Genomic DNA, 25,228 nt, shown 5'->3' on the forward strand with positions numbered 1-25,228 from the left:
CACTGGTGGATGCATTCCACAGGGTTTCTTGTGTAGCCCTGGCTATCCTGGAACTCATTCTGTAGACCAGGCTGGCCTCAAATGAACCCTGGTCTTCTGGAGTGACAGGTGAGGTGGCTTTTTTTTTTTTTTTTTTAAATAGAAGGGATTCATACTTCTCAGGTTTAGACTACCCTGCCGAGTGACCATGGTGGTTTGACAGACAGGGTTTTGTAAAAGAGAAGTTAGTTGATGTAAGTAAGGCAAGAACACCATCATACTTTCTGAAAAACTGAATAGCTGGAAGCCCACTGTTACCTACTTTTTTACTTCCTGGGGCTCTGAGCACTTAGATTTAGGAAGTTGCAGCCAAGACCTTTGTTTTTTGAGACAGTTTCTCTGTGTAGCCCTGGAGGTCCTGGGACCCACTTTGTAGACTAGGCTGGCCTCCAACTCAGGGATCTGTTTGCCTCTGCCTCTGGGATTTGACCAGCTCTCAGAGGATAGAAAGTCAACTCTTTTATTCTTTTGACTTGAGTCTTAATCCTTTTCTCAGACATGAGGTAGTCAGAACAGTGGTTCAAACCCTCTGAAGCTGGTAAGATGCTGCAGTGATGTCCATGTCAGACTGCTGCGGGTTTTCAGCTCTCAGCTTGCGTGCTGTTGGAACAAAATGGGCTAATTGTGATTTTAAAGACTAGCTCCTAACGTTGCTGCTTACTGAGAACAGGCACCTGAGTGACTAGCAGGCGGTTCACTTGGCTCGTGTCTGGTGCCTCACTCTTCATTCTTTCAGGCTGCTCACCAGTTGTTACTGTATTTTTTGGACCATAAGATGCACTTCCCCCCAAAAGTGGGGGCAAAAATTAGGGTGCTCTTATGGTCCGATTGCTGTTTTTACTGTTTTTCTTGTTTTGCTGCTCTAAAAATTGGGTGTGTCTTCTGGTCAGGTGTGTTTTATAGTCCAAAAAATATAGTTCCTCAGGGACTGGACATGTAGCTCAGTGGGAGAACACATGTTTAGTGTGTATAGGGCCCTCAGTCTCATTCCCACACAAACACACAAAAAACTTTTTTTTTTTTTTTTTTTTTGAGACAGGGCCTCACATACCTAGGTTGTCTTTCTACCACCCGTGTCCCGTGTAGCCAAGTACTACCTCTGCTTCTCCAGTACTGGGAATTTGGTGTGTACCTAACCCTCTGGTTTATGTGGTGTGGCCCAGGCCCCAAGCATGCCAGGCAAGTACTCTGCTACTGGGCTCCTAACATTGACTATTGACTCTTATTCCTTGGGAGTATTTAGACACATCAGTCAGCCTCTGAAGACGATGAGTCTCCATTAGAAATCTTAAGTATTTTATTTACTTATATATTTGAGGCCAGAAGAGGGCATCAGTTCTCAGGAGCCCACGTTACAGATTGTTGATAGCTACCAGGTAGGCGCTGAGGGAAGCTAAACTCAGTTTTTTTTGCAAGAGCAATACACACTTTTAGCCACTGAGCCATCTCTCCAGCCACATGAAGGAGAACTTGCTGGAAACTGGGGAAATCCTCTGAAGTGAATGCCATCCACAGTGGTCAGTCACCTTTGTCTTCTAAAGGACATTGTATTTGAAGTGTGAGATGGGGAGGCATGTGGCTTGCTACCTGTAACAGGTGACGCTGCCAGCTGAGGAAGAGTGTCTCTGCTGTGGGCATGCGGTTCACCTGGAGAGGCTAGAAGTGGGAGAGTCCCAGGTTTGAGGCCAGCCTTGGTACATAGTGACACCTGTTTCAAAAAACAGAAAAAATGCTGTTAAATTGTTCTACTGTGATGTTTATCTTTTGTTTTGCTTTTGGAACACATTTTGTGGGGAGGCAGCTTACATTTACTTCTGGATATACGTTGTTTTGTTTCTATCTTTCTTTTTCTTTTTCTTTTCCTTTTGCTTTCTTTCTTTCTTTCTTTCTTTCTTTTTTTTCAGTGTTTTGAGACAGGGTTTCTCTGTGTAGCCTTGGCTGTCCTGGACTCGCTTTGTAGACCAGGCTGGCCTGGAACTCACGAAGATCTTTACCTGCCTCTGCCTCCTGGAGTGCTGGGTTTACAGTTGTGTGCTATCACGCCTAGCTATTTGTTTCCACATATATATTAGAAAGCTGAGTTCACACAGGTGTCTCCCTTTGTAGTCTGGTACCCTGCAAGTCTTCTGGTTCTTTCTCTCCTTCTCCAGAAATGAAACCTGGCTCTTGTGGGCCTCGGTACCTGTCCTTAATCATGAAGTAGTTTGTTTGTTTTTTCCTAGTTTCTTTGCATGCAGATAATTCCCTGACTCTGTGAATGATCTTTTGGGGCTGACAAACCCACCAGTACACTGTGTTAACAGCCCAGCCCCACTGGCCATTTCCCTCTCACACCTCCTGTGTCTTCAGGGAGCAGGATCCCAATGTCCCACCCAGGAAAGGGGGCTAAGGACAAGGGCTGGCTGTCAGCACTGTTCACAGGCCTCACCATGGTGGTATAAGGGTGCTCAGTACGCTCTGGTTCTCAATGTCCTTTTTCCTCCCTCAAGATGGTTTCACCCCAACATCACTGGTGTGGAGGCAGAGAATCTCCTGCTGACCAGAGGCGTCGACGGCAGTTTTTTAGCACGGCCCAGTAAGAGTAATCCCGGAGACTTCACTCTATCTGTTAGGTAAGTTGGAAGGTAAAGAGAGACACTCAGGGTATTTCCAGAGGAAGGGGGAGGACACATTTGTCTGTGAAGGCCTGTCTGCGGTGCTGTGGAGATCGTCAGGGCACAACTTGATCCATAGACCAGGCTGATCTCGAACTCATAGGGATCTGTCTGCCTTTGCCTCCTGAGTGCTGCCCAGTATTTATTTTTTTAAGATTTTATTTTATGGCCAGGTGTGGTGGTGCTGTAATCTCAGCCCGCGGGGAGGCAGACTCAGGGCTCTCAGAGTCACAGCCTTAGGAAGTAGTGTTCACTTCCCCAGTGCTGTGCTCACAGTGATGACTGGGGATACCTTGGGAAGAGAGATGCCCCTGGAGCCTCCAGGTCTGAGTCCTGGCTCCTCACCTTTGACTTGCTTACTGTGCTTTTTTTCTGCTTTAGGTTTTGTCATGGGGAATTGGCTTTGTAGGTTCTTCACATCACTTTGCTTTGTCGTGAACGAAAACCTCTTTGAGGAAGTTGTGGTCCCCTTGAGTCCCCTGCCCAGTCCCATTTCCCTCCTCCACTTGCCAGAGGAAGCCATTGTCTAGAGGTTGGCCTGGATCCTCCTCATGTGTTGCACACTTGACTGTCTAGTGGGCACTTATATTACCAGCACATTAATAGTTTTGTACTTCATGTATAAGCTGAAGTGCTATTTGAGTTGCATGCTGGAATATCCAGCTGTTCTTTGTGATGGTTACTTGGTGGCCATATGGTGCCAGCACACCTGCCTCTCCATTTTTCTAATGATGCACATTGGTGGCTTTGGTTTGTTTTAAAATGTCATGGACAGTGTGCTGTACTCTCATGGTCCCTTTGAGCAGAGAGTTTTCTAGATGACTTTTTCTGTGTGTCTGTTCTAGCTGTTCAACTAAATTGTGTGGATTTGACTTTGTAGACATTAATTTTCACATAAAGAAACAAGTAAGTCATGTTCTTGAGAATTTATTTAGAATCCCACGGAGACTTAGGAAGTCTTTCTGTCTGTCTATCTATTTACTTATTTGTGACATAGGATCTCACTAGGTAGCCCTGGCTGGCCTGGACCTGATATATAGACCAGGTTGGCCTTGAACTTAGAGATCTACGTGCCTGCCTCCATGTTAGGATTAAAAGCACACTCTACCACTTGGGCTCCTTTGAAAGAAAATTGTAAGGACTGTAACATTTGTCTTGATATTAAGGAACATTCTGACCCTTATGTAGAAGAGATGCCAGCACTACCTGGACAGTATTACCTAGAGGGAATGTGTATTAGATTTCCCTGGTAGCTCTTCCTAGTTGGGACTTTTCTTATCAGTCACTGGAGTGTGTGATATGTGTGCTTGTCAGTTCCTTCCTACTGTCACAGTTTCTGTGACTGCCAGGGTCCTGGCTTAGGTTGTCAGCTTTCCTCCTGAGCCAGCTTAACATCCCCAGATTTATTTTTATTTTTAAACATTTAACATTTTCAATTTGTTAATTAAAAAAATAATTCCTTTACATTTATTTCTTTGTGTGTGTGTGTGTGTGCACACACAAGTGTCATGGCATGAATGGGCAGGTCAGAGGCTAGCTTTGGGAGTTGGTTCTCTCCTTCCACTATATGTGTCCTGGGGATTGAACTCAGATGTCAGGTCAAGTTTGCTGGTAAACCCTTTTACCCACTAAGCCATCTCACTGGGTCCTGTTGATTTTGTTGTTGTTGGGTTTTTTTGTGTGTATTTTTGAGACATGATCTCATATAGCAAAGGCTGACCTTAAACTTTTGACCTTCCTGCTGTAGCCTCCCAAGTGCTGGGACCATAGGTGTGCAGCTCCATACTCTTGAGGTGGTATTTATATATTTAAAAGCAAACCTTTAGAAATTTATTATTTATTTTAAACATATTCTTGCTCTGAAGCCCTGTGTCTTCCTGTAGCAGCCTCTCAAGTGCCTGGCTGTTGATACATTTTTGTGGTAAATATTTTGAGTTTCTACCTTTTTATTTGATACTTTTGAAAATCTTTTGGTACCTATTCAATTTCACTGCCTTTGAGCAAAATGATTAGGAGTGGATTGATGAATGACAAGGTGAGTGGGTGCTTCATTTTAACTTTAACTGTATGTCCTTAATTATTAAGGACAGTGATTGTTGTCACTTAACTTACACCATAAAATACGCCAGCCATTCAAAACAGAAGCTCCACAGGGCATAGGCGCAAACATTGCCATAGTCGTCAGGGTTAGTTGACCTCCAGGTTCAGAGATGGGGTAAATCTTTTCCCTGGGTTTGTTCTATTGTTTGGGTGAAATCTTCTCCCGAATGTGATGCCTTTTCCCAACTATTGCTCTCTGACACCCCTCCCAACAATGGACTATTTTAGAAGAAATGGAGCCGTTACCCACATCAAGATTCAGAACACTGGGGACTATTATGACCTCTATGGCGGGGAGAAGTTTGCCACCTTGGCAGAACTGGTCCAATATTACATGGAGCATCATGGGCAGCTGAAAGAGAAGAATGGAGATGTTATTGAGCTCAAGTACCCACTGAACTGTGCAGACCCTACCTCTGAAAGGTCAGTGACATCTTAGTGATGCAGAGCTGCACTCCAAGGCTGCATGCTGTGAGCCTGCTTTGTGGGGCACATAGAATCCGTTTGACTCTAAAGGCTGGTGTCTGTCCCTCATGCTGTCATTTTAAAAAAATGTGTTTTGTTTGTTTGTCACAGGGTCTGACGTAGCCCAGGGTGGCCTGGAACTCATTGTGTAGCTGAGGATGACTGAACCCCTGATCCTCTTGCCTCTGCCTCCCGAGTGCTAGGGTTGCAGACATGCTTACCATGCCTGCTTATCTGGTGCAGCAGACTGAGCACAGGCTTGCAGCGTGGTGGGGAGGCACTCCACACGCTGAGCTGCATCCCCAGCCCCATGGTGTTCTTAAAGTAAGAACAACAGGGTCAGAGTGTTCACAGAGTGCCCTTCTCCTGCTGCAGCTGTAGTTGGTGTTCCTTGTACAGATTCTACAGGAACCCTACATTTTCTACATGTAGATTTAGGATGTGCTTTAATTGTAAGCTTTATCAACAGCTGATGAGCTTTGGGAGTTGGGAGAGAGAGAATTTGATGATAGAAATGCTGAAATGGCAATCATGCTCCATGGTGGCTGTGACCAGCTATTTAGCAGCACTACCAACAGAGGTCAGGCTAAGCCTAGAAGTGGAAAAGCAGAGGCTGGAAGGACCTGCTCTTCGTCCGCTTTCTACTGTTGTCTCGCAAATGTGTGCCCCATTGTAGAGCTCTTCCCATCTGGTTGGAGCCCAGGAGTTGAGCTGGTGCTGGCTTTATTTGCCCTGGTATTGGCTTCTGTATTCTCCTTTCTTCTCACTGCAGATCCTGGGCCTGTATATCTTGCTTTTCCCAGCTTTCTGTCTTTGTTTCTCCGGCTACTACTCCAGCCTCCAGCTGTCTGCACCTGCTTTAGATGTGCATGAGCCTTTCCAGTGGCATGTGGTTGGAAAAATGCTGTCCAGGTCTCTGGTGATGAGTGTTACCTGCTTGGATATGCTTCTTCCTTACCTAAAGCCATGATGTTCCTGTGACTGTGTCAACTTAAGATCTGTGTTGTCTCACAGTCAGCTATGTGATGGCCCTGGGCGGCCTGTATCTAGACTCTTGCACACTAAAGTATGGATTTCTGGGTTCCATGTAGACTTGTCTCTCTGCTTGTGGGAGCTCACACTGTTAGGGAAACCCCTGTCCCTGTTCCAAGAAAGCATGACTGGATAACCTAGTGTAGTTGAAGAACCGGACAACAGATAAAGAGGCCTTTAAGATTAGCTTGGAAATACAGAAAAATCTGAAATGCTTTGAATTAATTTATTACAGAGATTGTCCTCCCACTTCCTCTCGAGACAGGGTTTCTCCTTGGCTGTCTTGTACTTAGACCAGGCTGGCCTCGAACTCAACAGAGATCCACCTGCCTCTGCCTCCCTGAGAGCTGGGATTACAGTTGTGTGCCACTGTACCCGGCTACAAAGATCCTTTTTTTTATCTAATGCCAAAACAAGAGCAGATTGATGACTATTTTGTATGTTTCATCACTTATTGATTTGTTGTTTGAGTAAAGTCTCATGCAGGTTGAGCTGGCCTCCAAATGGCTCCTCATCTTCTGCCTCCACTCCCTAGTGGATGGTGTCCCAGCCAGGGTTTTTATTGCTGTGATGAAACACCATGACCAAGCTGGGTGGTGGTGGCACTCACCTTTAATCCCAGCACTCAGGAGGCAGAGGCAGAGGCAGGTGGATCTCTCTGAGAGGCCAGCCTGGTCTACAAAGCAAGTCCAGGACAGCCAAGGCTACACAGAGAAGCCCTGTCTCAAAAAACAAGAACCGAACCAACAAACCAACAAACCAAAACCCAGAATACCACCATGACAAAGCAACTCAGGAAAGAAAGGGTTCACTTCATCTTACAGCTTGTGGTCCATCATCTAGGGGAGTCTGGGCAGGAACTCAAGCCAGGAACCTGGAAGCAGGAACTGATGCAGAGGCCAGGAAGGAGTGCTGTTTACTGGCCTGCCCCCTTTGTTGCTCAGCCTGCTTTCTTATAGAATCCAGGACCACAAGCCAAAGAATAGCATTGGCAAAAGTGGGATGGATCCTCCCCCATCAATCATCAATAATGAAAATGCATGGTGGTCTCTCCCATAGACCAGTCTGGTAGGGACATTTCCTCAGTTGAGGCTCTTTCTTCCCAAGTGACTCTAGTGTCTATGAAGTTGACATAAAACTAGCCTGCACACATGAATTATAGGCATGTGCCACCACAACCAGGTTTGTAACTCAGTGGTTGGCTCTTTCAGGGTTAGGTACTAAAAAAAAGTCAAAGTGTATTTTTAAGAGATGGGAGACTTAGGAGGAAATAAGAAGCATTGAGGATATTGGTTTTGTTTGTTTGTTTGGTTTTGAGACAGAGTTTATCTGTGTAGCCCTGGCTGTCCTAGAACTCATTCTATAGCCCAGGCTGGCCTCGAACTCACAGATCTCCACCTGCCCCTGCCTCCAGAGTGCTGGGATTAAAGGTGTGCGCAACCATTTTCTGACTGATATTGTTTCTTTCTTTCTTTCTTTCTTTCTTTCTTTTTAAAGATTTATTTATTTATTTATTATGTATACAGTGTTCTGCCTACATGTACACCTGCAGGCCAGAAGAGAGCATCACATCACATCACATTACAGATGGCTGTGAGCCACCATGAGGTCGCTGGGGATTGAACTCAGGACCTTTGGAAGAGCAGGCGGCTCTCTTACCCACTGAGCCATCTCTCCAGCCCCTGATACTGTTTTCAAATGATCATGAGCACCTTTAAAAGATTTAGTGGAGGCTAGGTATGGTGGCAATGCCGGGAATTCCTGGAGCAGGAGGATCTACACAGTCATCCTGGGTCACACAGTGAGGCTATCTCAAATAAGGAAAATGAACTTTAGTTGTCCTTTTTAACATATCTTTGTCATTTTCCTGTCTGTTTGGGATGTGGATTCTTCTGGTCAGACACTCTGCCCCTGGAGGATGTTGTCTGTTAGGAACCTGTGTTGAGAGCTCACATGAAGAAATACTGCACACTGCCGCTGAACTCAGCTTATTTCCTTTTCAAATACTAGGTGGTTCCATGGTCACTTGTCTGGAAAAGAAGCAGAGAAACTGCTAACGGAGAAGGGTAAGCATGGCAGCTTTCTTGTTCGAGAGAGCCAGAGCCACCCTGGAGACTTTGTTCTCTCTGTCCGCACTGGTGATGACAAAGGGGAGAGCAACGATGGCAAGTCCAAAGTGACGCACGTCATGATCCGCTGTCAGGTAGAGCACTACGGGGGCTGTGGGTCCATTGCAGCGGCAGTTTGGGGGCTTCTTCTGAGAGAGGACTAGGTACAGACACATACAGATTGTCCTTGGTGACTTGCTCATGGCGTTCTTCCTCTATGTGTCTCCTCATTCTGAATTACTGTCACTTTTGTTGTTTTTTTCTTTCCTTTTGTTGTTGTGTTTTTCTGTTGGCTTTGTTTGTTTGTTTGTTTTTCTGAGATAAGGCCTCTCTATGTGTCTGTGGCTGTCCTGAAACTTACTGTGTAGATCAGACAGGCCTTGAACCTATAGAGATTTGCATTCCTAGTTCTGGGATACAGGTGTGTGCCACCACATCCAACTTCCCCATTCTAGTTTTTCTTTTGGGTCCATCTCTGACAGATACCTCAATGTACATAACCTCTGCTCTGTGAGACCAGTTCTGCTGAGGAGTATCACAGGCTGGTGACACTGTGCACCTCGCCCTCCATGTCTGTGGGTCCACCTATGGTGTCAGCAGCCTTCAGAAAAGCATCCTGTGTCTGTCTAAACATGTGTAGGCTTCCTTCTTGTCACATCCCCTTGTCACATCACAGCTGTGTATGTGAGCACTGGTGCTGTACTAGCCACCACGAGGAGCCTGGAGGTGATGGGAACTGTGCTGCAGCATGTAGAGAGTTTACATTTGATTTTGATTTAATTTTATGTCATTTCTTGTCTTTGGTGCTGTTCCATTGCTGAGCTGCAGTCCGCAGGCCCCTGCCTCACCTGCTTCATCAGCACTGTTGCTTCCTTCTTTTCACAGTACTGTGGGTGTCGGGCCTACTGTTTTTGGGAGTCAGTCTCTAGGTTTCAGTTGAATACAGTTTAGTTTTTGCAGTTGGGCTGGTTACATATACCCATCACCTCATAATCCTTGAGATGCCTTACCAGCAAATCTCCAGTATGTAACACTGTTCATTGCTGTCACCCTGCTGCCGACTGGGCTCCTGACGCTGTTCACCACACAGAGAGGGTCTGTGTGTGTCACCAGCACCTTCTTGCCCCCAAGCCCCTCAAAGTCACCATTTGATCTCTTGTCACTGTGTTGGACTTTTTTTTTTGGATGCTACATATAAATTGTATGTTCCTTTCAGCACTTGGCTTATTTAATTTACTGGGAGGCCTTCCTGCTTCACCTAGTTGTCACCAATGACAAGGTTCTCTTCTCAAGGCCGAGGGTGCTCCACTGTGATGCCATGGACATAATGCATGTTAACATGATACATGTGTGTCTTGTTCTCATCATACCCTCTAGACAGATGTGTGGCTTGTTTCTGTATATAGGTTAGTGTCACTAAGAACACTGTGGTGGCGAGATGGTGGGGAGGCAGTAACCTAGCATGAGGTAACCAGGCCATCTTTTGGTCTTGAAAGGAGCTGAAATACGATGTTGGTGGAGGAGAGCGCTTTGATTCTTTGACAGACCTGGTGGAGCATTACAAGAAGAACCCCATGGTGGAGACTCTGGGTACAGTCCTGCAGCTCAAGCAGGTTAGGAAACTGAAGCTGCTTCCACTATGGATTGTGAGAATCCTATCCTGGCATCTCCCACATAGTGTATCAGTCAACTTCCTGTCTCCATGACAAGCTATGTGAGGGCTGGCTAATAGAGGAAAGGGTTCCAGGAGTCAGCCTAGTTACCTGGCCCTGATGCTATGGGCCTGTGGAGGCACGTTTACCATGGTGGGAGCACTTGGGGGTTTCATCACATGGCTGAGAAACAGGAAGGGGCCCTGATCTGCTTTAGCAACCCCCTTGTTCCCCCCAGTCTTCCTCTAGGTACCCCCTACTTTCTAAAGGGTTTGCTACTCCCCAGTAGCATCTAGGGTTGGGGCCAAGCCTTCAACATGTGGCCCCTTGGGTGACATTCACGATCCATAGTATAATGCAGAAGTAGACAGAATATCAGCCGTTCTCCTGCTGTGCCGTCTTCAGTCACAGTCAGGCGTGCGGTCTCTAGTTTCTTTACTCAGGGAAACAAATTCTAGATGCTGCGTCATTTCCACATCTTTGAAAGACCTCATAGAGTGTTGTGGGTTGGTGGTGAGCCCAGGACACACCACACTTGAACTCTGGGATAGTTGACCTGCCTCGTTATAGAAGTTTTATTTTTTTCCTTCAGTGCTGGAGAATCAAACGCCAGGGCTTCGTCATGCTAGGCGAGTGCTCCGCCACTCAAGCCCACCCCAGCCCACATGTGTAGACTTTTCTTAGTCCTTAGTCTTGCCATGCAGCCCTGCTAGTCTCATGACCCTCCTGCCTCAGTCCTGGGCTTACCCACATGTTCGGCGTGCCCTTTAAAGGAAGTGTTTACTGCAAATTACCATTAGTTCCCTGTAGGGACTTAGAGTTTTTGCTGTTTCACTTTCTGACAGTGGTCTCATCTGGAAATGATGCTTGGATGTAATTGTATAGAAATCTAGGTTTGAATTTGTACCTGCTGAGTTCCTAAAATGTTTGTAGGACATGAAGAAGGGCATTTCCTGATAGGACAGAAAAGAAAGTGAAAATATGCTTCCAAGTTTTTGGTGTTGGGCCTCAGGGTGGCTCAGGGAGAGTGCTGGTGCTTTTGAGTTCTAGCCCTGCAGCCCACCTAAACAAGGAAGGGGGAAACCATCTCTCAACTCTTGTGCGCACTCATGCACACATGGCACACTTATATACATAGGCATTCACAGGCACACATACACAAACAAACGTGTGTGCAAACTCATGCACACTTGTACACATGGGCACACACACATGCTTGTGAAGACATGCATACTTGTATGCATAGGCATACACAGGCACACGTATACTCACTTGAGCACACTCATGCACACACAGTTATACATACACATGCTTGCGCACACTCATGTACACATAGGCATAGACATATATGATGTGCCTTCTGTCTTTGCTTTTGTGAAGTCTTTTTCTTTCTACATTGACATTGTTTAAAACATGTTTTCTTCCTTTCCCACCACTGCTGAACACAATAGCCCCTCAACACAACTCGTATTAATGCTGCTGAAATTGAAAGCCGGGTTCGAGAGCTAAGCAAGCTAGCTGAGACCACAGATAAAGTCAAACAGGGCTTTTGGGAAGAATTTGAGGTAAGTCACTGACAAATTGTTTTTATGTGAGTTATTAGATGCTGTTTTAACAGGTGAGAGGAAAGCCTTGTGCTGGGGCCTGGCTTCCTCTGTGTGTGTGGAGTGGGCTGCTGAGGGGACTTCTTTGAAGCAGAAGGACATTGTGTTCCCGGGAGCAGTTGGCAGCTTGTCTCAGATGGATGAGCCAGCAGCTCCATTTGTTTCTCTGTTTGGACCACTGGCAGGACCCCAGAAAAACAAAAGGATAGGATTCCTCTGGCATCCAGGGGGCTTCATTGGTATGAGTGAGGGCAGGAAAAGGACCCTGGGTTTGTTTTAGCTGTGAGTTCACACTGATTATTGGGGAATTAAGAGACTAATGCCTGTTCTGAGCCCTGTTCAGGTGTGAATCTGTCCCGTGGCCCTGTGTGCTCATATGCTGCTGACCCCCTGTGTCCTCTGGTTTATTTTCTTTGCTTGCTCATTTGACCAGAACTTTTGCAAAGACCAAACTTTGGCCTCTTTGCCTCAACAGTCACGCTCCTTATGTCACTCATGCCTGCATACAGGACAAACCCACGAACGCTTGCTCACTGTCTATATTTATATTGTGTTTTTGCTTTTCAAGACAGGGCTTCTTGGGGCTGGAAAGATGGCTCAGGGATTAAGGGCACTGACTGCTCTTCCAAGTCCCAGCAACCACATGGTGGCTCACAACCGTCTATAATGTGATCTGGTGCCCTCTTCTGCATAATAAATAAATAATAAATAATTTTTTTTAAAAGACAGGCTTCTCTGTGTAACCCTTGCTATCCTGGAACTCACTCTGCAGACCAGGCTGGCCTCAAACTCAGAGATCGGCCTGCCTCTGCCTCTGCCTCTGCCTCCCTAGTTCTGGGATTAAAGGTGTGCGCCACCGTGCCCAGCTTCGGGAATATTTTTAGTTTATTCTTTGATAGTTGAGTATACAGCTGTCTTGCTGACTGGCACCCACCCTTCTCCATCTCCCCCTTCCTCTCCCTGCTGTCTGTTTTTTTTTTTTTTTAATTCTTTTTTATTAATTCATTCATTTTACATCTCAATAGTTATCCCATCCCTTGTATCCTTCCATTCCTCCCTCCCTCCTGCTTTCCCCATACTCCCCTCCCCTATGACTGTGACCGAGGGGGGCCTCCTCCCCCTGTGTATGCTCATAGGGCCTGCTTTCTGTTTTACCGGAATGATTAGTCCAGGCTTTTGTAGGACTTGAGGACTGACAGCTATTTGTGCCACCATGTGCCAGACAGCTTTTGGAGAGAGGAGCGTGAGGTCAGAGAGGTCATGCATATTGTCCACCTCAGCATAGACACTGATAACCCTAGCCCTGGAAATGGGTTCTTTCTAGAGCGTTCCTGGTACTTGCTCTGCAGTGATGCATAGAGACTAGAGGTGGGTCTGGTCTCATACCAGGCATTGGGTGGGTTCTTCGAATACCAGGATGAGGGATTTCCACCATTCAGAAGTTTCTTGTGGCGAGAGGAGGAACAGGCATGTGGGTGTCAGTGAAAGTCTGGTGAGAGCAGAATGAGCCATGAGGTCATCTTTCAATTATTTATTTATTTATTTATCTTGTGGATCAAATGCAGGACTCTGTGCAAGCAGAGCATGTGCTGTCCCATTAAGCAGTAACCCATTCATATTATCTTTTTCTTTTCTTTTTGGTTTTTCAAGACAGAAACTTTGTGTAGTCTTGACTTTCCTGGACTCACTTTGTAGACCAGGCTGGCTTCAAACTCATAGCAGTCCTCCTGCCTCTGACTCCCTAGTGCTGGGATTAAAGTCGTGCACCACTACTGCCCAGCTCTTTTTCTTTTTTTTTAATTTGAATATTTCTATGAAGATGAGCCTTTTGTCACCAGTGCATCACCAATAAATACATGCTTGGTCACCCATAAAATACTGGATTCATTTCTTTTTATTCAGTTTAAACAATAATGTTCTCCAGCATATTAATTATTGTAAAATAAAGGGTATTTTAATACAGACTTCAACATGAAGGTTAAGAGAAAGAGGAGCTGAGGAGATGGCTCAGCTGTTGAGTGCTGATGGCTCTTGTGGAAGCCCAATACTCTTAACTGCTGAGCCATCTCTCCAGCTGCCAGTCGTGGGTCTTCTAAGAGTTTTAGTGGTTGTCTTAGGGTTTCTATTGCTGTGATGAACACCATGACCAAAAGCAAGTTAGGGAGGAAAGGGTTTATTCAGCTCACACTCCCACATCGTAGTCCATCATTGGAGACTGTCAGGGCAGGAACTCAAGCAGAACTGGAACCTGGAGGCACTCTGATGGTAGGGATCCCACCTTTCTCAGTGCACTCTGATGGTAGGGATCCCACATTTCTCAGTGCACTCTGATGGTAGGGATCCCACCTTTCTCAGTGCACTCTGATGGTAGGGATCCCACATTTCTCAGCGCACTCTGATGGTAGGGATCCCACCTTTCTCACTGCACTCTGATGGTAGGGATCCCACCTTTCTCAGTGCACTCTGATGGTAGGGATCCCACCTTTCTCACTGCACTCTGATGGTAGGGATTCTACCTTTCTCACTGCACTCTGATGGTAGGGATCCCACCTTTCTCACTGCACTCTGATGGTAGGGAGCCCACCTTTCTCAGTGCACTCTGATGGTAGGGATCCCACCTTTCTCACTGCACTCTGATGGTAGGGAGCCCACCTTTCTCACTGCACTCTGATGGTAGGGATCCCACCTTTCTCAGCGCACTCTGATGGTAGGGATCCCACCTTTCTCAGTGCACTCTGATGGTAGGGAGCCCACATTTCTCACTGCACTCTGATGGTAGGGATCCCACCTTTCTCAGCGCACTCTGATGGTAGGGATCCCACCTTTCTCAGTGCACTCTGATGGTCTTTCAAAGGAGCCTGGATTTTACAGCTTGAGTTGCTGTGGGTGCTGTTACTAGAAGGAGGTTAGAGGACCAGGTTATGAACCCATCAGCTCTTACTTAGGAGATGTTAAGACCTTTTCTTTTTGACATCTCTTCAGGCTTCAGCTTTCCCCCGCTGCGCCCCCCCTGGTTTTTCTCAGGGGTGCCTTCCCCATTCCCCATTGCAAGCTGGATAGTTCTATTTTATGTGTGCTTACAGATTTGTGAATAATCTGTGTAGCTATTGGCTTAACACACCACACATCCACAGGAGCAGGTTCCTTTTGTTGTTCAGAAACGAAATCTTTCTAAAATCCAGAAAGATCCTCTCCTCTGTTGGAGGAAGGAAGTGCTTTGCCCAGATGAAGCTGCAGATACAACAAGAGGGTGGTGCATGTTCATCTAGGAAAGTGACCAGTGCAATGCGGGCCCCAGGACACTTCTGCTTGGTTCTTTGTGCCTCAGGATCCAGCAGACAGCCCCTACCTCCTGACTCCCAAGTAGGCTTCAAATAAAGTTTGTGGATGTGTTGAACCTGAGCTCCTTTAGAAAACTGCGTTGGCCTTAGACTGTTGGTCCAGACTCAGCAGAGGAGCTGCCAATGTGTGATGCTTCGGTGGTGAGGAGCAGTGTGCTGGGCTGGACCTCACTGGCAGACTGAACCCGGGGATGTGCATAGCTGAGACTTTGAGATCCCTGGTCACACATGCCCCAGGCATTCTGATTCAGGCTCACAGGGCTGAGTTTCAGAAAGATTTTAGTTTCTGAACTCAGTGTTTCTGATCAAATCTGTAACACATGACAAAGGGGAACAAGTCCAACAAAAGCCCCAGATCCCAAACAGAACCATAGACCATCTGATTCACTGGGATTGCTTTCCCCTGGGTTTTTAAATTCCTTTTCTAGAGTGCAGTCTCTTCCTGTCCTGTCCTGCAGCTCTGCTGGCCAGTGGCTGGGAGGAGCCCGGGGCCTTTAGCAGCAGCTCCCTCTGATTTCTCTGCTGGGACTCTGTCCTGCTTGTAGTCACTGCGTCTCTCCTCTGAGGCAGTCATGCTTTAACGAAACAAGCCTTGAACTGTACCCCAGGGTGCTGTCTAGAGTGATAATTCTTTCTGGTGATCTCTGGCAGACATCCTCTCCTGGTGACTAAGCAGTCAACATTGAATGACAGCCCCCAGTCAGGCTCCACTGCAGGCTCCAAATACTTTAGGTTGCAGGCTGGTGTCAGACCAGAACCTTCCCTGGAGGTCCCAGCTTGAGAAAAGAAGACCCTCTCCCAGGCAGAGCAGTGTCAGGGGCTGAGGATGCCTTGCTGAGTCTAAGCACTGTCCTGTTTCTAACCCCACAGTGCTCCCTCATGTTTTTCTCTTTAGGGTTTTGTTGCATGTGGCTCTGGAACTACACATGCCCGTATGGTCTTTCCCTTCTGCTACCCTTTGCCATGGAGGACCTCACTGCTTCCTCTGAGGTCATGAGTGGTCTTCCCCAGCTTCCATTTCTTTTTAGTGCTTTTCTTCTTGAGCTGTGAGCCTAACTTGTTTGGTGTGCTGGCTCCCTGTGGACTGAGATGACACACTGGAAGGATGCCACTGGAGTTGTTTGTTATTTGAGACAAGATCTCATGTAGCCCAGGCTGGCCTCAAACTCACTGTGAGGCGGGAGAGACCTTGAACTCTTTGCCCCTTTCTTCCTTCCTTTTTCCTTCCTTCCTTCCTTTCTTTCTTGTTTTTGTTTTTTTGAGACAGGGTCTCTCTGTGTAGCCTTGGCTGTCCTAGACTCGCTTTGTAGACCAGGATGGCCTCGAACTCAGCGATCCCCCTGCCTCTGCCTCCCAAGTGCTGGGATTAAAGGTGCGCCACCATGCCTGGCCCCCTACCTTCTAAATAGCCAGTTCTTGCAGGGTTGGGGATTTGATCAAGGGCTTTGTGTGTGCTGCATCAGCGCACTACCAACCGATGTGTACCCTCAGCACCCTCCCTCCTTTTTCAGTATTTGGGACAAACCTATACTGACCTGGAGCTTGCTAAGTACCAGCTTCACAGGTATTTACACACCTTGCTTTTTTTTTTTTTTTTGACAGGATTTCCCCCTCCTCCTGCTCCCCCCCCCCCACCCCAGGCTAGCTCCTCATTCCTTCAGCTTTTTTGCGTCTTTCCGACCTGCAGCAGGCGCGCTCCCCCTGCTTTGTTCTTTTCCCTTCCAGCTGACTGTCCTGCGGTTCTTGTATTCTTCTCCTGCCTCTGACCCAGCATCCCCAAGTTGCTTTGATGCTCTGACTTCATGGTTGGGTGGTTTCCCACTCTGCTGCTTACTGTCGTTGCTTTTCAGACTTGTGCCCTCCCAGCAGGTCATTTTCCTCTCCAAGCGATCCTTTTACTTGGTGTCTTTCGAAGTCCTCCATTACTCTGGAGCTTAAGGCTGGGTCTTCGGTGACCCTTGATGCAGTTTCCTTCTCTTTCTGCCATGGTAGGCATTTGAAGTCCTATCGGTCCCTCCTAGTGTCTGCCTTTCTCAGGAAGGAAGACATGTCCATCCTCTGTATCCTGCTGAGCATTGGGCCTCACTGAGTGATGAGCCAGGTGGGCATCTATTGTATCTCCAGATGCTCGGAGAGATACTGTGCCAGGGCAGGATGGCTCAGGTGGGCAGAGGATGGAGACAGGATTGTAGCCTGATGTTCAGGTCTCCTGCTTGAGAGGACTTGAGCTTCTTCTTTGTTGCAGCTCCTGCCTCTGTCCCTGTATGTATCCTTACAATAATGTCAGCATTTCTCACGTGCCTTTCTGGTCAAGAACCCTCAGTGGCTCCTTGTTTCCTTTTGGAGACGTGGCATTTTCATTTTGAAGAGGCAAGAGTCTGACTCTCAAGAAAAGCCAGGAAAATGCCCCAAATGGTTTCGACTTGGGGACTTCTGCTTTCATGTTCCATTCTAAGTTGGCCGTGCCGTGTTTCTGTCTGCTGTCCTGAGATTGTTCTGCCTGGTCCTCTTGGTCCTCTGCCATTTTTCCAATTTCCATTTCTCCTTATCCCTCCTCCTAGTACAGTGCCTGGTAATGCTGTCCAGTCTCACCCCTGCCCTTCTCAGCGTTGGAGTATCTAGTGTTCCCTTCAATGTTGTGTGGCTCTGTGACCTCTTCAGGAGGGCTGTCCCAGACCTAGCACAGATGAACGAAGCGTTGGTGTTCACAAAGCTTTTTGACTATATGGGTGTCTTCTTTGCATATATGTCTGTTCCACGTGTATGCAGTACCTGGGAAGAGGACATTGTGAGCTGCTGAGTGGGTGCTGGGAACCAAACCCTCCTCTGGAGGAGCACCCAGTGCTTTTCACTGCTGGGCCATCTCTGTAGTCCCCTCACCTCTGGCTCTGGACCTCTGCAATCTGCCCATCAATTGCCTCTGCTCTTTCTGAGAGCTTATGCGTTGGTTGTAATTCCTGGGGAAATGCTGTCATCAGCTTGTGTCCCAGTTTTGCTTTTGCTGCCTGCCTTCCTCAGCACAGCTGCTGAGTGACAGTGCATGTCCACAGGCCTGCTGGTGAGTGGGATAGTGCAGAACACAAACTTTGGAGTAGGGCAGGGTTACTGGGTAGAATCGGACTCATATCCCCATTAGCCTGGTGTCCAGAAGGAAGTGGTTCTTGGCAAAGGCTAGCTGCTAATCTTGGGTACAGCCCAAGTGCCTCTAGGGATAGTGACAGACAGTCCTAACTTCTGAGTTCTTATTGGATGGACTGCTCTCACTGTGGGAATGAAAAGGTCTGGGCAGTTTGGGCCCTGGACATGTGTGGGGATGGGCTGCAGAGTAATGGAGGAAAAGCTGGGGCAGGCGTTATTATTCATTTGCCATCTCTGGAGGCTGCTAGCGGCTGGCCATCAGCACCCAACTGTCTGAATGCAGGGCCTGGGCTTGGCCTCTCTGGGGCCCTTCAGGCTCACAGCCTGTAATGACCTCTACAGCATGTGTAAGAGGCAGTTGGGAATGTTGTACAGAGCTCCTGATGGGTGGTCCAGCAAACACAAGGGGTTGTGTTGATGAGGGTGCTCTGACCTGGAACTCTCAAGTTTACTCTGGCAAGGTCATTCTTAGTGGCACCCCCATTGTAGGAGCTAAGATGAACCAGGGAGGCACAGGACCACACCTTTTACAGAGATGACCTGCCACATGCTCTTACAAGTAAATGTCACATGAAGTTTGTCCCATAGGTAACGGTCCTAAGTTTAAGTAAAGCTGCAGGTCCTTACCCTCTAATGTCCCTGCCAGTGCCCTCCAGCTCTTCGCTCTGACTGCTTTTGAAAGGGCAGATCCCCCTCAGCACTTGCTGCTGCTGCTCCTCCTTCTCCTCCTCCTCCTTCTTTTCCGAGGCAGGGTCTCTCTCTGTAGCCTTGGCTGTCTTGGACTCCCTGTGTAGACCAGGCGCTTGCACTGCTTTTTGAACATCGTCCCTTTGTGGCTATCTTGATGCCAGAGAACAGCAACTCCTAGAAGGCAAATGGCTTGACCTGAACTCATTTAAACAAACAAACAAACAAACAAACAAGTATTGGACTGTCCAAGTTCTGCACACTTTGTTTTCTTTCTGTTCAGGTCCGCACCAGCTAAAGACTTTTGTTGTCAGCCATGTAACAAGGCTGAATGCCATATTTTGAGACTAAGAGTCAAAGACTTGTTTAAATCCCTAACATTTATACCCATCTTTGAAGTTTCAGATACATGAAGTGGAAGTAGCGCAGGCTGTGGAGTTGTGCTGGATAGATCCTCCTCTCCTTGCAGAGAGCTTCCCAAGCGGCGCCTTTCACTTTCTTCATTTGTCTGTTTGTGATTTTCTGTCAAAAACTAGCTTACTGGCTCTGTGGCAGATCATGGGCCTAGCGTCCACCAGAGGCTCTGTGCTCCACCCTCAGCATCACAGAGTCAACAAGCTAGGCCTGCTGAGAGACACACTTCTTTGTCATTTTGAAAGTGAAACTTTCAGCTTGGCTTGTCTCCCTCTGGGCTGGCCTCGCAACTTCCCCGCTTTTGACTGGGCCAGTTTCACTGTGGCTGCCTGGTTTTTTGCTTTCCTGTGGTTCTTATTCGGGAAGCTGGCCGAGAATCAAATGGAGGTTGATGTCTTAGGCGTAGAGAGCCCTGGGTTCTGCGAGCTGGTCACACAGGGGCCAGCTGGGGAAGGCTTGTCCCCCAATCTGGTCATGCAGAGGGCTGAGAATGGAACAGAGGTGGATGTGGCTGCCTGCCCCTATGCGTTCTCAGGCCGGGCAGAGGGAGTCCAGGTTTTCAACTTCCTCTACAGGGACTGTGTCATCACCCCCACCCCTGCTCCAAGGCCCCAGGCTCAAAAAAGCACAGGGTAGCTGGCACTTAGCTGAAATAAAACTGGAAATCTGTGTCTCTTCTAGCAAGAGAAGGGAGCCCTGGACTTAAGAGAAAACCACGCCTTTAATCCCAGCACTCAGGAGGCAGAGGCAGGTGGATCTTTGGAGTTCAAGGACAGCCTAGTCTACAAAGGGAGTCTAGGACAGGCAAGGCTACACAGAGAAACCCTGTCTCCAAAAAAAAAAAAAAAAAAAAAAAAGAAGAAGAAGAAGAAAGGAAAGAAAGAAAGAGAAACCAAATAGCAGAGTGCGCTAAGTCAAAATTAAAAGCAGCTGGGAGACAAAGAGCTAGGTTTTAATTCAGGCACAGAGTCCAATGTATCTAGTCTAGAAACCAGCTTCCGAGCTGAACTGACCAAAGAAAAACTTACAAGAGTAGGGGAAAGACTTGGTGTTGAGAAGACAGAAAAAAGGGGTGAGGGAGTGAGGCAGCTCTCATTTGGGAACCTCGGGGGCCTGTCTCCGGGTCTTTTGAAGTGGTCGAATGGAGCCAGAGTAATTATACCTTTCCCACCAAATGGGATTTTATGAGCTTTCTCCAGGAACAGAGGGGAGTCTGTTTCCTCTTATCCGTGCACAGGTAAATTGGCTTTCCTGGGAGGAGCTAACTCAAGACTTTGTCCAGTTGGTGTTCTCAACTCTTGCCTCACAGAACTGTCTGCCACGGTCCTCTTGAATCCATCTCCCTCCCTGCCCTGTCCTGTCAACCGACTCCTGGCATCTTCTCCGGGGGAAAGTGTGGGGCAGTGGCTCTGGACATGGCTACCATTGAGGTGCTGCCTTGGGTGTGACATAAGAAGACCCAAACCTGGGCTAACAGTTGACATCCTGTCACTTGGTGGCACCAAGTTGCTTCTGCGTTTTCCAATGCCCACATCTAGGGCTGCCATGGGGCTCACTCCTGATTGAACTGAGATGGATTGAGCAGACCCCAAGCTCCTGAAGAGCACGGCCATGTGCTGCTTGCCTATCCTGTCCCAGCTCTCACTAGCACTGTCCTTGTGTCTAAAAAGGCCTTTACATATATTGCAGCAGGTTTTTTAGGGGCAAAACAGCAAAAGGAGCCAGGTGGTAGTGGCGCATGCCTTTCATCCCAGCACTTGGGAGGCAGAGTTGGGTCAGTCTCTTGAGTTCAAGGCCAGCCTGGTCTATAGAGCAAGTTCCAGGATACCCAGGGCTATGTAGAGAAACCTTGCCTCAACAAAACAAAAAACAAACAAAAACCCAAAACAAAGCAGCAAAAAGAAACAGACTGAATTAGTCAAACAAAAGAAGAAGGCAAGGATTTCTGCACTTCATCCTGTTCCTGGTGTATGTGTGCTGCCATTGTGCAGGTACCCAGGCAGATATGGTTCACATCCCACTCAGAGTTAGACCAACTGTGGCCATCTTTCCAGGTGCTCAATAGTCTCTAGACCAACTCTGTAGAATGGCAGAGCCACAGTTCTGTGTGACTGGCTAGTAGAGAAGTAGCCAGTTCCTTCCCTCCCTCCTTCCCTTTCTCCCTCCCTCCCTCCCTTCCTGTCTCCATCCCTCCCTCCCCTGTGCTGCACCTTGACCTGGGTGGGGCATGATGACTTAGGAAGCCTTCTCCTGCTGGCATAGGTCGCTGTGCTGTGGGTGGGGATGTGCATTCCTGTTTCCATGGGCCTGACTTGTGTTCCACAGGGTGAACCCCTAAAGCAGACCACAGGCTAGGCTGGCTTGCTTCTCTTTCCTCTTTTTTTTTTTTTTTTCCTTGCCATTTTTCCTCTCTCCTTCTTTTTCTTCCCCTGCATCTCCATTTTTTTTTTTTTTTTCCTTTTTTTTTTTTTTTTTTTGGGAGGGATCACTTTTTATATTTAAGTTTATTTTTTGCATTTGTTTTTTGTGTGTGTGGAGGTCAGAGGACAACTTTCAGAATTTCTTTTTTTTCACCATGTGGTTCTAGGGGACTGAACTCAGGTTGTCAAATGTGGCAGCAAGTGCCCTTACCCACTTAGCTTTCTCACTTTTCTCTTTTGGGCACATTTGATATATGGTAATATCTACTTTTCTTTGCTTCTAGACGCTACAGCAACAGGAATGCAAACTTCTCTATAGCCGAAAAGAGGGACAGAGACAAGAAAATAAAAACAAAAATAGATACAAAAACATCTTGCCCTGTGAGTATCAATCTCCTGCCTCAGTAGCAGTCACTGTGCCCCTGGGACACATGCTGTAATGGGCACTGACACCAGGAAAGCTGCAGTAGGAGACCTTCTGTGGCCATCTCCTGTTCATTTACTCGTGGTCTGCCTACATGTAGCAACTTCAAGGCTGGTTGTGACACTCAGTGTCAGACTAAGGCATGTGCCTCAGAGTCTGAGAGTTGTGTCTTTAATCCTCATGACGTCTGTGAGTTAGAGGTAGGCGCACCTCTTCTGGGCCTCAGTTTCTCATGTGGACAAAGGAAAACTACTGGGCTCATCACCTCCTGGCTCATCTCCTGCAGATAAGGAAGGGACCTTGTGAATACCCAAAGCTGAGCCCCATTGTAACATGCACACTTGGGCAGGGAGCAGAAGCCTTCAGTGAGGACCCATCACTTCACGGGCTGGAGCTCACTCCATGGAGCTGCCTCTGCCATTGCACATCTTGGTGTGACTTAATCTGGAACTGTGTGGACACACAGCAGGGTACTTTGTTTTGTCATGGAGTGCTAGGGATTTGAACCACAGGTCTCACACACTCAAGGTGAGCGAGCATTCTGCCTCCATGTTATTTCCCCAGCCCTCCTTGTAGAGTTACTCAGTTTAGAAATCTGTGTGTATGTCCCTTTGTGTTTGTGTTTATTAATATGCAGGTATACGTGCACACAGGCGGAATCCATCTCCACCCTTCTTTCTATGTTTGCTTATGTGTTCATTTATTAGTTAACTTAATCGGTGTGTGCCTTTGTGTTTCTATATACAAGTGTGCAAGTACATGTGCGTGTGTGTGGAGACCAGAGGATGACCTTGGGTGTTGGTCCTCAGGTGCCATCTACTTTGCTTTTTGAGACAGAGTCTCTCACTAGCCAGGAGCTCGTCTGTTAGCTAGGGTGGCTTGTCAGGGAGCCCAGGGACCTGCCTGATGCATTTTGCTGGGGCCGAGCTTAGAAACACAGGCTACAATGCTCAGATTTTTTTAGTTTTTGTTTTTTTCTGAGACAGGGTCTCTCTGTGTAGCCTTGACTGTCCTGGACTTTTGTAGACCAGACTGGCTTTGAACTCACAGCGATTCACCTGCCTCTGCCTCCCAATTGCTGAGATTAAAGGTGTGTGTCCCCACCTGCCCGGCAGTGCTCAGCTTTTAAAAGTGAGTCTTTGTTTTGTTCTGTTTTTCAAGACAGGGTTTCTCTGTGTAGCCTTGGCTGCCCTGGACTTGCTTTGTAGACCAGCCTGGCCTTGAATTCACAGAGATCAACACCCCCCGCCCCCCAGCATCACCCAGACAGGGAACTGCTATGGCATGCTTGTCACATTCGGGTTGCACGTGTGCTGACTGGAGGGTTGATCTTGTGAAGGACTTGTGACTGGCTTTTGCTAAAGCTCTGAGAACTGATACGCTGCTCTTTCTCCTCAGTTGATCACACCAGGGTCGTCCTACACGACGGGGATCCCAACGAGCCCGTTTCTGATTACATCAATGCAAACATCATCATGGTAAGCTTGACTTTCACTGTGCTTTCTGCCCGTAGGTTGCTAGCCTCTTTATACCCATGACACCATCTTCCAAATGTTTGAAGGCTTTTCTTCCTAATTGCAGCCTGAATTTGAGACCAAATGCAACAATTCAAAACCCAAAAAGAGTTACATTGCCACTCAAGGCTGCCTGCAGAACACGGTGAATGACTTCTGGAGGATGGTGTTCCAGGAGAACTCTCGAGTCATCGTCATGACCACAAAGGAAGTGGAGAGAGGGAAGGTGTGCACTGTTATCCTTTCTGACCACCCCTCCCCCACATTCAGCTCTGGGCTCTGTGGGTGCTCAGCACCAGATATAATACTCTTTTTATTTACTTATTTATTATTTGTATAGTATTTGGCCTACGTGTGAGCCAGTAGGTCAGAAGAGGGCACCAGATCTCATTCTAGATGGTTATGAGCCACCATGTGGTTGCTGGGAATTGAACTGAGGACCTTTAGAAGGTCAGTGCTCTTAACCTCTGAGCCATCTCTCCAGCCCTGATAAAATATTCTTAAAATATTAGATGTGTTTCTGGGTGGTGGTGGTGCATGCCTTTAACTCTAGCACTCAAGAGGCAGAGGCAGGCAGATCTCTGAGTTTGAGGTCAACCTGTTCTGCAGAGCGAGTTCCAGGATACTCAGATTCCTTGTCTCGAAAAGCAAGCAAGCAAACAACAAAATATTGAATATGTCAGGTGGGTTTGGCTGACCCTCTGGAAAAAATGACTCTTGACTGAATGTGTCTCAGTGTGCTTGCCGCCTCCTCTTTTTTGAATTTTTTTCTTTTTAAAGATAGAGTGTCTTATAGCTCAGCCTAGTCTCATGCTCCATGTAGAGAAGGCTGGCCTTGAACTCCTTAATGCTCCTGCCTCTAATTTCTAAGTGCTGGTATTGTAGGGGAGCACCCATATGTGGGTCCAACTTTGTGATTGGAGTCCATGGAGCATTTTGGAGTTATGGTTTTATGATTTTCCTATGATTCCGTTACTGTTCACTTTTGACATTTAAAAACTGTGTCCCCACTCCCCGCAGTTCTACTTGAGAGAGCCCTATGCGAGGCTGCTCAGTGCCATCTCCCTACCCCATCTACATGGTGTTGTTCATCTCAGTTCATCTGAGCCAGGACAGCTGCCTTTGCTCAGCCAGGTCTTCTGTGCATCATGCTTTGTTCCCAGGCCTTGGGTGTTTTTAATATTTTCTGTTTCCTTTCGACATGATGCTTCTGTTTTGACCATAGGCTTATGCTTACAGTCGTTGTTTTAACACCCACATGCACTAATTCTGTCATTTGTGTCAGGTAAGGTGTTACCCTGCTGGGTCCAGAAGCAGAGGGGAAGTGGGGGGAAGCAGGTCTGGCTGGGACCTAGAGGAGCTAAGCACATTGATGCCACAGTGAGGTCTTCACGTGATGAATTTGCGTCATCCCAACTCTGCACTCCTGGAGCTGCTGAGACACACAGTAAAGGTTACAGCTGCCACTGTCTCACCCATCCCCTCTCTAGCATAGAGACCCAGCTGTCACTTTGCTGTGGGCTCTTCTGCCCAGGGCTCTGCCCCAGCTGTGCTTTCCTACAATAGCTCCATTCTGCTTCTTGGTGTTGCTTGATCAGACAGGTAGTGTCTTCCGCTGTTAATACACATTGGCCTG

The 25,228-nt window shown here is 47.4% G+C and overlaps 1 protein-coding gene and 1 long non-coding RNA gene across 3 annotated transcripts in view; one reads left to right on the top strand and one right to left on the bottom strand.

Moving 5' to 3' along the window:
- Positions 1-25,228, top strand: part of Ptpn11 (protein tyrosine phosphatase non-receptor type 11) — a 62,270-nt gene that overhangs the window by 19,743 nt on the left and 17,299 nt on the right. For both annotated transcript variants that reach the window (XM_051161581.1, XM_051161582.1), the window contains exons 2-9: positions 2,529-2,651; positions 5,022-5,216; positions 8,301-8,493; positions 9,895-10,011; positions 11,502-11,615; positions 21,939-22,035; positions 23,477-23,556; positions 23,660-23,818. In XM_051161581.1, the coding sequence (XP_051017538.1) occupies positions 2,529-2,651; positions 5,022-5,216; positions 8,301-8,493; positions 9,895-10,011; positions 11,502-11,615; positions 21,939-22,035; positions 23,477-23,556; positions 23,660-23,818 (1,078 nt within the window). The remainder of the gene's footprint in view (positions 1-2,528; positions 2,652-5,021; positions 5,217-8,300; positions 8,494-9,894; positions 10,012-11,501; positions 11,616-21,938; positions 22,036-23,476; positions 23,557-23,659; positions 23,819-25,228) is intronic.
- LOC127202808 (uncharacterized) lies at positions 14,181-14,568 on the bottom strand. The gene is made up of 3 exons (XR_007832358.1): positions 14,443-14,568; positions 14,341-14,374; positions 14,181-14,272 (listed from the first exon to the last, which is right to left on the bottom strand). It is a non-coding gene; the product is annotated as an uncharacterized LOC127202808 (long non-coding RNA).

Source organism: Acomys russatus, chromosome 19 (genome assembly GCF_903995435.1).
Source record: "Acomys russatus chromosome 19, mAcoRus1.1, whole genome shotgun sequence".
Lineage (NCBI taxonomy): Eukaryota > Metazoa > Chordata > Mammalia > Rodentia > Muridae > Acomys > Acomys russatus.